This window comes from Otolemur garnettii, unplaced genomic scaffold (assembly GCF_000181295.1).
Source record: "Otolemur garnettii isolate 467f Iridium unplaced genomic scaffold, OtoGar3 scaffold00127, whole genome shotgun sequence".
Lineage (NCBI taxonomy): Eukaryota > Metazoa > Chordata > Mammalia > Primates > Galagidae > Otolemur > Otolemur garnettii.
Genome location: NW_003852522.1, coordinates 3021024 through 3032292, shown reverse-complemented (window position 1 = coordinate 3032292; position 11269 = coordinate 3021024). Strand labels below are relative to the sequence as shown.

At 47.2% G+C, this 11269-nt stretch overlaps 1 protein-coding gene across 1 annotated transcript in view; it reads left to right on the top strand.

Moving 5' to 3' along the window:
• The window catches only part of SMARCA4 (SWI/SNF related, matrix associated, actin dependent regulator of chromatin, subfamily a, member 4), a 126870-nt gene that overhangs the window by 95744 nt on the left and 19857 nt on the right, over positions 1–11269 (top strand). The window contains exon 28 of the mRNA XM_012810135.2: positions 3228–3481. Coding sequence (XP_012665589.1) covers positions 3228–3481 — 254 coding nt within the window. The remainder of the gene's footprint in view (positions 1–3227; positions 3482–11269) is intronic.

Sequence of the window (11269 nt, the reverse complement as noted above, 5' to 3'; positions counted from 1 at the left end):
GAACCCGCCACCTTAGGTGTACGTGGCTGGCGCCTTAGCCGGTTGAGCTGTAGGCGCCGAGCCCCCTGGCTGGATTCAAACCCGCCACCTTGGGTGTACATGGCTGGCGCCTTAGCCACTTGAGCCACAGGCACCGAGCCGACATTTGGGTTCTTTCCACTTCTGGGATATTATGACTACTACTATGAATGTTCATGTATTTTTGTGTGTGTGTGTAGATGTATATTCTGATTTCTTTTTAATGAAATTGCTAGACTAAATGATAGTTCTTTTCTTTTTCTTTCTTTCTTTTTTTTTTTTTTTTTGGAGATAAGAGTCTCACTCAGTCACCCTGGGTAGAGTGCTGTGGTATTAGCATAGCTCACAGCAACTTCAAACTCTTGGACTCAAGCAGTCCTCCTGGCTCAGCATCCAAAGTAGCTGGGACTACAGGTGCCTGCCACCAGGCCTGGCTAATTTTTTCTAATTTTAATAGAAATGGTGGTTTTGCTCTTCTTCAGGCTGGTCTCCAACTCTTGAACTCAAATAATCGACAGGGGTGCATCACTTACTGCACCTGGCCTCAAATGGTAGTTCTGTATTTAACCATGTGAGGAAAGACTGCTTCCTCTGGTGGCTGCACCATTTGACATTCCCGCCAACAGTGTGTGAGAGCTCCAGTTTCTTCACATCCTCACCACCATGTGTTGGTTTCTCATCCATCCTCATGGGCATGAAGTACATCTCATGGTGGTTTTGAGTTGCATTTCCCTGATGGCATTGAGTATCTTTTCATGTGCTTCTTGGCTATTTAAATATCTTCTATCGAGAAATGTCCATTCATGTCCTTTGCCCATTTCATTTTATTTATTTTTATTTTTATTTTTTTTGGAGACTGAGTCACTATGTCACCCTGGGTAGAGTGCTGTGGCATCATAGCTCTCGGCAACCTCCAACTCTTGAGCTTAAGTGATTCTCTTGCCTTAGCCTCCCAAGTAGCTGGGACTACAGGCACCCACCACAATGCCCAGCTATTTTTTTGTTGCAGTTGTCATTGTTGTTTAGCTGGCCTGGGCTGGGTTTAAACCCACCAGCCTCGGTGCATGTGGCTGGGGCTGTAACCACTTTGTATGAGTGCTGAGCTGTACTTAACTGAATTATAAGAGTTCCTTACAAGTTCCTGAGTAGTAAATATTTTGTCCCATTCTTTGGGTTCTCCTTTCACTTTCTTGGTGAGCTCCTTTAACACACACAGTTTCTAATTGTACCCAAATAGCTGGGACTACAGGCGCCTGCCACAACACCCCGCTATTTTTTGTTGCAGTTTGGTTGGGGCCAGGTTCGAACCTGCCACCCTCCGTATATAGGGCCGGCGCCCACTCACTGAGCCGCAGGTACCACCCTAATTGTACTTATTCTTTATCTGTTTTTCTTTTTTACTTGTGCTTTGGTGTCTTATCTAAGAAACCATTGCCAAACCAAATGTCACAAAGATTTACCTGTATGTTTTCTTCTCAGTATTGTATAGTTTTATCTCTTGCACATAGATTCACGTAAGATCCATTTTAAGTTACATTTTAGATGTAGTGTGAGGTAGGACTCTGACTTTATTCTTTGTTAGAGACTGCTGTTATCCCATTGAGCACATCTTCTATGTTATATTCAAATCCATGGTTTTAAAAAAATACAAAATAGGCATTCTCTCATAATATTGGTTGGCACATGATTGTTACCACTTGTTAAGCAGTCACTCCGGTGCCTTCACATGCTCCTGGTCCTCGGCCTGCGGGGCTGTCTGTATTCTTTTTCTAGGTCTGCCGTAATAAACCATGACTGTGGCAGCTTAAGATAAGAGAAATATATTTTGTCACTGTTTTAAAAGCAGAAGTCTGAAATTGATTCGCCAGGAGGGCCATGTTACTTTGGAAGGTCCATGGGAAATATCCTCCCTTGCCTTTTCCACTTCTGGTGACATTGGCATCTCTTGGCTTGTGGCACCATTACTTTTATCTTTGCCTCTGTCTTCACATGGCCTCCTCTTCTGTGTCTCTCTGGGCTTCCCTTTCTGTCTCCTATCAACACACACTCATTGGATTTAGGGCCCACCCTGACATAGGATGATAACATCTCAATCCTTACCTAACTATATCTGCAAAGACTCTGTTTGCAAGTAGGGTCACATTTTGAAGTGATAGGTGGACATGAACTTAGTATTCCTGATAAACCTACTCCTCCCCTGGCTATGTAGTGGGGCCTTCTCAGCCTCTCTTGTTTGCTGTGCACCTTCTTTGCTTTTCGTTTGGCCTGAATGCCTCTTCCCCTGCACTACCCCAGCTTGGAGCTTCCATATCCCCTGGGAGGCTCTCTCCATCACCTGACCATGACAGGTGTGCTCTACCGTCCTCAGAATCCTCCTCGCTCTCCTTCCTGGCACATGACATGTTTGTCACCATATCTATGGGTTATTGCTGCCAGGCAGTTTAAAAAAGAACAAACCTGGCTGTTAGGGAGGCTGAGGCAGGAAGATCACTTATAAGCCCAGGAGTTCAAGTCTGGCCTGGGCAACATAGTAAGACTTTGTCTCTTAAAAACACAATTTTTGTTTTAAATCTGAAAAAATATATTTGTAGAGAGTCTGGAGCAGAAGCATAATGGTGTCACCTTCAGACAGATGTCTCTGTAGGATCCACCTTTATTTAATATGTCAAAAAGTGTAACCATTTGGCTCGATGACTATACCTCAGTGAGTAAGGTGCCAGCCACGTACACTGGAACTGGCAGGTTCGAATCCAGCTCAGCCCTGCCAAACAACAATGGCAACTACAACCAAAAAATAGCTGGGCATTGTGGTGGGCGCCTATAGTCCCAGCTACTTGGGAGGCTGAGGCAAGAGAATCACTTAAGCCCAAAAATTTGAGGTTGCTGTGAGCTGTGACGGCATAGCACTCTATCGAAGGCAATGCAGTGGGACTCTGTCTCAAAAAAAAAAAAAGTACAACCATTCAGTTTTTAAGTGCAGGCCTGGGTGGGTAGGGTGCCTGCTCGGGGCAGCACTGGCCTTTCGCTATAGCCCAGAGAACCCTCGAGAGCCCTCATATGTGTATTGTGCCCTGAGCCAGCCACACTGGAAGGACACCCAGGGCCAGGGCCCTCCTCCTTGCCCTAGCTGGGCCCCTGGGTTTGTGTTGTGGCCTCTGCTTGTCGACCTGGGTGCTGGCTGTCCTATTTTACTACTATTGACCCTGAAGGCCATTGAGGAGGGCACGCTGGAGGAGATCGAAGAGGAGGTCCGGCAGAAGAAATCCTCACGGAAGCGCAAACGGGACAGTGACGCCGGGTCCTCCACGCCAACCACCAGCACCCGAAGCCGCGACAAAGATGATGAGAGCAAGAAGCAAAAGAAGCGTGGGCGGCCACCTGCCGAGAAGCTCTCCCCAAACCCGCCTAACCTCACTAAGAAGATGAAGAAGATCGTGGATGCAGTGATCAAGTACAAGGACAGGTAAGCAGAGGAGGTGGGTGGCTGAGTCTTGGAAGGGCCTTCCGGGTTTCTGGGCTCTGGCCGTCCATCTTCAGTCCTTCATAGACGTGATTGAGTTTCGGTGTTTCCCTACCAAGAGAAGCAGGAGTGTGGGTCTCAGGGAAGGTGATGCTAGCGAGGGGCCCCGAGGAAGCGATATTCTAGGTGACAGTGCTCCAGCACTGTGCCCCGCAGGTTCTGGGACAGTGGGGGCATCGATCACATGGCCAAGAAGAACAGAACAAGGAAGTTGCATGTCTGGAGCAGAATGAGAGGCAGTCCACTCCTAACCTCGTGCCCCCTCTCTTCCTGTGCTATTTCGGGTCAGCCATGTGTTGAGAAGGCAGGCTGCACTTGCTCTCTTTTGGGCTCTGTGCCAGGCTCTGGGGTCCTGTCGTCTTAGGCACATGCCAAATACAAGTCAGCACGAGACTTCAGCTGTGGCTACAGCCCAGAGAAATAGATCAGAACATCCATTTGTGCATCCCACTTCAGTAAAGAGTAGAAGAAAGTAATGGTTCATGCTGGCTCTCCAATGGGATATGTGTGTTTTCTGCCAGCCCAGGGCAGGTTGTATAGAGGTGGAAATGGCCATGGGTACAAGACCTGCTCCCCCGGGACTCACTGGCTCTTCTGCCCCTCAGTGTAGGATTCCATGTTCTGGGACCCACCAGCCAACGTGACTTTCCCTGTAAGGGGCTGGTGGTTTATGCAGTTGGTCGTGAGGAAAAACATGGGAGATTTTATCTGTTGGAAGGAAAGGTGCTGTAATGTGAGCACTCATGCATCAGTTTGGAAGAATCTTACTAAGCGTTAAACTTCAGTGGGTGGTGACAGTTGTAGTGTCCAGACTAATGGGTACAGATTGCCCTTACATTATTAAAAAAGAAATATGTTGAAATAAAAGGAGATGTACTCTAGATCTGAAAATGTGATGTGTGTCAGCATTGAGAAAAAAATATTGACATCAATTTGCAAACATTGCCTCTGAGGCAAAATCCACAAAGAGGAAAATAAGTGGAGGACTTCAATATGGAATACTTTTTTTTTTTTTTTTTTTTTTAGAGACAGAGTCTCTCTTTGTCGCCCTTGGTAGAGTGCCGTGGCGTCACAGCTCACAGCAACCTCCAGCTCTTGGGCTTAGGTGATTCTCCTGCCTCCGTCCCCCAAGCAGCTGGGACTACAGGTGCCCGCCAATGCCTGGCTATTTTTTTGTTGCAGTTTTGTTGGGACCAGGTTTGAACCCACCACCCTGGGTATATGGGGCTGGCACCATAGGTAATATCTCTGGCAATCCATCCACCTCAACCTCGTAGGGTGCTAAGATTATACCTGTATACCAAGGGTGGCCAGTTACCCAGCCCTGCCAAACTGCAACAAAAAAATAGCCAGGTGTAAGCTGGAGGTTGCTGTGAGCTATGACGCCAGAGCACTCTATGAGGGCGACAAAGTGAGACTCTGTCTCTAATTAAAAAATAAATAAGTAAAATAAAATAAAAATAGAAAACTTAGCTGAGAATTTTGGTGGGTACCTCTAGTCCCAGCTGCTCAGGAGGCTGAGGCAAGGGGATCACCTGACCCTAAGAGTTTGAGGTTGCTGTCTCAAAAAAAAAAAGATGGACAAAAGCAGGGACAGGTACCTCCTTAAAGAACACACCCAGTGAAGGCAGTACCTGTGGCTCAGTGGATAGGGCGCTAGTCCCATATACCGAGGGTGGCAAGTTCGAACCCGGCCCCGTCCAAACTGCAACAAAAAAGTAGCTGGGTGTTGTGGTAGGTAAAATAAAATAAAAATAGAAAACTTAGCTGAGAATTTTGGTGGGTACCTCTAGTTCCAGCTACTCAGGAGGCTGAGGCAAGAGAATCGCCTAAGCCCAGGAGTTGGAGGTAGCTGTGAGCTATGACACTATGGCACTCTACCGAGGGCAACAAAGTAAAACTCTAGCTCTAAAAAAAAAAAGAACACAGGCTCGGCGCCTATAGCTCAACCGGCTAAGGCGCCAGCCACGTACACCTAAGGTGGCGGGTTCGAATCCCCAGCCCGGACCCGCCAAACAACAATGACGGCTGCAACCAAAAAATGGCCGGGCGTTGTGGCGGGCGCCTGTGGTCCCAGCTACTTGGGAGGCGGAGGCAGGAGACTCGCTTGAGCCCAGGAGTTGGAGGTTGCTGTGAGCTGTAATGCCACGGCACTCTACCCAGGGGGACAGCTTGAGGCTCTGTCTCAAAAAAAAAAAAAAAAAAAAAAAAAAAGAACACACCCAGTGACTAATCAGCATGGGAAAAGATGCTCAGGGTCAGCTTTTAAATTCAAGGAAATAGACATTAAAATCACAGTGAAAGGGGTCTACCCATTAAACAGGGTGGCCAAAATGCCATTAAGTATTGGCAAGGACGTGGATTCCTCAGACCTCACACCCTGCTTATATGAGTGTGTAGCTCTTTGGCAGTACCTTCTGCATCTCAACCCATGTATACCCTCTGACCAGGCAACTGTGGTCCTTGTGTACCCAGGAGAGCTCAGTGTATGTGTCCATATGTACAAACACACCTACAGCAGTTTTGGTCATAATATCCAAATACAGGAATCAGTCCCAATGTCTGTCTATAGGGGAATGGACTAACAGTGGCCTGATCATACAAGGGAAATACTAATAGCCATACAAACAGATATACAACTGCTACCTGGGAAGGTCTTATATTGTGAATGAAGGAAGCCAGGCATTTAAGGGTACCTACTATATGCAATTTAAAAGCTGATCCACAGACTGGGTGCAGGGGCTTATGCCTGTAATTCTAGCACTCTGGAAGTCCCAGGTGGTGGATCACTTAAGCTCACGAGTTCAAGACCAGCCTGAGCTAGAGCTGAGACCCTGTCTGTAAAAATAGCTGGGCATTGTGGTGGGCGCTTATATTCCCAACTACTTGGGAGGCTGAGGGAAGAGGATCTCTTGAGCCCAGAAATTTGAGGTTGCGTGAACTTTGACACCAGGGCACTCTACCAAGGGCAACAAAGTGAGACTCTTATCTAAAAAAAAAAATAACACAAAATCTGATCCACGGTGATGATTGGTGGTTACGTTAGGCAGGAACTTAGAGGCAAGTTTTCCTGGGGCCTCCTCTTCTATGTGCAGAGCTGAATGTGTGCATGATAACATCCACCAAGGTGTACACGCTTGAAATACATGTGCTGTCCTATATTGCATTATAATGCAGTTAAAAACTTTTTAAATAAAAGCAAAAAGGCCAAGCATGGTGGCTCACCTGTAATTCTAGCGCTTCAGGTTGAGGCAGGAGAATTGCCTGTGACTAAAAGTTCAAGACCAGCCTGGACAATACAGCAAGACCCTGTCTCTAGAAAAAGTGAAAAAACTTGGGGTGGTGCCTGTGGCTCAGAGGAGTAGGGCACCAGCCCCATATGCCAGAGGTGGCAGGTTCAAACCCAGCCCCAGCCAAAAACTGCAAAAAAAAAAAAAAAATTAATAATAAACACACCTTGGTCAGGATTGGTGGCTCACACCTATAATCCTAGCACTGTAGGAAATTGAGGCGGGTAGATAGCTTAAGCTCACAAGTTCAAGATCAGCCTGAGCAAAAGCGAGACCCCGTCTCTACTAAAAATAGAAAAACTGAGGCAAGAGGATTGCTTGAGCCCAAGAGTTGGAGGTTGCTTGTGAGGTATGACACCATGGCACTCTATCAGGGCAACAGCTTGAGACTCTGACTAAAAAATAAAAATAAACACACCTCACATCGTGTTCTCCAAGACTAGATGGACTCAGCAGACTTGGGTGCAGCCCATTAGACTGGGAGTAACTGTATTGGGCCAACAAATGATTATCTAAGAAAGCCTCCTGAGTGCTAGCATGGAGAAATGTTTTACTGACAATTGGAGTGGGTGCATCCACTCACTGTAATGTAGTTTGTTGGTGGTCACTTGGGAAAAGATCACATGGAGCACATCGACTCAGGAAAGAAGGTCACGTTTCTGTGGTCAGAGAGCTACCTCATTCAGCAGATTCAGTGGATATATCTGACATCCATTCATCTTAAATAAATCTAAAACCAGGGAAAACTTAAGGTGTTACAACCTGTTGTAGGGTTTGGGAACAGTCCACAGCACCACTCAGGAGTTCAATAATTCTCTAGGATTCCAGAATTCACTGAAACCGTTATTCTCTGCTTTCCAGTGCAGGGCTCAGGGTTCAAGTCAGCTGAGGGAAGGTGTGCCCAAGTGGCACCCAGCATAACTCTAGGGGCAGAGTTTCTGTTTGTCCCCTCCCAGTGGAGTCACAGATAGCTGACTTTTCCTGACAACATTATAGCAATACACAAAATATTGTCAACCAGAGAAGCCCTTGGTGTCGAGAGTTTTTATTGGAATTGGTCATGCAGATATGACTGACTTCTGTCTCTGCTCCTCTGCAGGCCTAGGTGAAACTGCATGACCCAGATTCCCACCCCCACACCCACACCCCCGCACTCACTTACTTGAAGTTACCCATCTCCTGAAGATGTCTGGTCCCAGAGGCCCCAGGGAAACAAAGATACTCTGTCAGGTGCAACATTTCAAGGATTTAGAAATCACCTCCCAGCAGCCCAGGGCAAAGGCCAGATGGCATTTGGGACAGAGTTACATTCCTTATGTAACACCTGTCAGGCACCTGAAAAGTTCCAAATGACCGACTGCCATGGCAGCCAACTGTCATACCCAGCCCTTCCAGCACACCAGGTGTGCCATGCTGGGAAGAGCTTGAGTAGAATAAAATGACACATAACATAACAGTTGCTTTTTTTTAATCTCAACGTTAAATAGTTACTTTCCAGAAAAGAAAGTAAACTTGGGCTAAGCACAGTGGCTCACTCCTGTAGTCGTCTGGAAGGCCGAGATGGGTGGATTGCTTGAGCTCGGGAATTCGAGATCAACCTAAGAGGGAGAGAACCCATCTCTACTAAAAATAGAAAAACTAGTCTCAGGGCCTGTGGCTCAAGTGGCTAAGGTGCCAGCCACATACACCTGAGCTGGCGGATTCAAATCCAGCCTGGGCCCACCAAACAACAATGATGGCTGCACCCAAAAAATAGCCAGGTGTTGTGGCGGGCGCCTGTAGTCCCAGCTACTTGGGAGGCAGAGGCAGGAGACTGGCTTGATTCTAGGAGTTAGAGGTTGCTGTGAGCTGTGATGCCACGGCACTCTACCCAGGGTGGCAGCTTGAGGCTCTGTCTCAAAAAAAGAAAAAGAAAAACTAGCTGGACATTGTGGATCAGGAAACTCACTTGAGCCAAAGAGTTTAAGGTTGCTGTGAGCTATGATGCCATGGCATTCTTAGTTTGTCTAGTCTTAGACAAACTAAGACTCTTGTCTCAAAAAAGAAAAAAAGAGAAACCAGGCATGGTGGCTCACGCCTGTAATCCTAGCACTCTGGAAGGCTGAGGCATGTGGATTGCCTGAGCTCATGGGTTTGAGATTGCCTGAGCTCATGGGTTTGAGACCAGCTCATGGGTTTGAGACCTTGTCTCTAAAAATAGCCAGGCATTGTGGCAGGCACCTGTAGTCCCAGCTACTAGGGAGGCTAAGCCAGCAGAATCACTTGAGCTCAAGAGTCTGAGGTTGCTGTGAGCTATGATCCCTCCATTCTCTACCAAGGTTGACAAAGTGAGACTTTGTCTCAACAAAAAAAAGAAAGAAATGGCTCTGCCCATTATGTCCTCTCATATTGGGGCTGGTCACTGTGGAGAAGCGGGGTCGACCTTTCTTTCAAGTGGAATCTTGCCTAGTGTTACTTTTGATGGATTATTTTGAGATTTTTTTGTCTTCCTCCTAAGGTTTTTTATTTTGGGGGGTTTTCTTTAAGACAAGGTCTTGCTCTGTTACCCAGGCTGTTTTGCAATGGCGTGATCATAGCAGCTTCAAACTATATTTAGGACCCTGTCAAAAATTAAAACCAGAGTGAAGAAATTAAGTTGTATGTAGGAGCTTTTATTTCTAAATAGAAACATGCAGAAAAGCTGTGGGTTCCTGAGTCAGGTTTGGAACTTGTCTCAGTGCCATGTGTGCTGCCAATAGGTGCCTTCGTCTCCAGGCCCTTGAAAAGCTATCAGCCAAGGCACTTAGGACAACATCTCCAAATACCATGGCAGTAAGTGTATGTATCACGGGGTACATCCCCTTGTTTAGCTTGGTAAGGGTTCAGAGAATCACTTTCGTTGTTCAGCACTGCCTCACATATGGGCCACAAAACACCCCGTGTAAGACCGCTATTGGCCCCTTGCTTACCTATCACAATGATAGGCCAGAGTCCCTGTTGAAGAAAGATTTTAGGTGATGTTAAACCTGAAATTGATGACTGTACTGAGTCTTGTCTCAAGAGGCACACACTGACAGTTTCAGGTCTGCAGGGGCATGATGGCTGCAGTTTATACTTAGGTCAGAAAGATGGTGATCTCATTGTACTGCCCAGACTAAACCTCACCAGGGCTCTGAGACCCACTAGATGGGACCTAAGGGGTCTTGTTTCCCCTCCCGAGCCTGTGGTTGCTGTAGAGCAGCAGTTCTCAACCTGTGGGTCAAGACTCTTTGTGGCAATGAAAATACATCCTGCATATCAGATATTTACATCATTATTCATAACAGCAAAATTACAGTCATGAAGTAGCAATGAAAATAATTTTATGGTGGGGTCACAACATGAGGAACTGTATTAAAGGGTCGCGACATTAGGAGAGTTGAGAACCACTACTATGGAGGCTCAGGTGTCAGAAATCAGAGTATCACACTTGCAAACTGGGCCTCAGATTCCAAGCCTGCAGCATGGGAGTGGAAACCCCTGCACAGGGTCTGGGAGGAGCTCGATTGTCATGACATGGGCCAACGTAGAACTAGAGACCAGCACTGCCTGCATTGTGCAAAAGTGGACCTGGGCTAGAGTGGGTAAAGGCGCCCTGAGCCCAGGAGCCAAGCTGCAGGCAGAGGGGCAGCCTGGCCAGCTTCTGAGTGACCGCTCCAGCCTGGGCTTAGCTCAGAGGCTGGTCGCCACTGCCCAGGACCTGTCTGTGCCTTCTCTCTGCCCTCCTGGAAACCCTGCACCTCTCTGTTTTTAAAAGCAAGGGTGGTGAGCCATGACTCATGCCTATATTCCTAGCACATTGGGAGGCCGAGGTGAGTGGATTGCTTGAGCTAAGAAGTTTGAGACCAGTGTGAGCAAGAGCAAGACACCGTCTCTACTAAAAATAGAAAAACTGGGAGGACGCCTGTAGTCCTATCTATTGGGGAGGCTGAGGCAAGAAGGTGGCTTCAGCTCAAAAGGTTGATGTGAGGTGTGATGATGCTATGGCACTCTACCCAGACCAACAGAGTGAGGCTCTATCTCAAAAAAAAAAAAAAAAAGAATTCAAAAGCAGGCACCTCTTTAATGTTGAAAGATTGTACCTTCTTAGAGAAAAACAGTAAAACATTCAGCAGGAGGGGGCATCCCAGGGAATAAAGTGTTTATGGCAGCCCTCCCCTTCCCCTTGCTCTGAGGGAAGAGCAAGTATAAAAGGTGATGGGTGGGGCTTGGCACAGTGGCTCTTGCCTGTAATTCCAGCACTCTGAGAGGCTGAGGTAGGTGGATTGCTTGAGCTCAGGAGTTCAAGACCAGCCTGAGTAAGAGCGAAACCCTGTCTCTAAAAAAATAGCTGGGCGGCTCGGTGCCTGTGGCTCAAGCAGCTAAGGCGCCAGCCACATACACCTAAGGTGGCGGGTTCGAATCCCCAGCCCGGGCCCGCCAA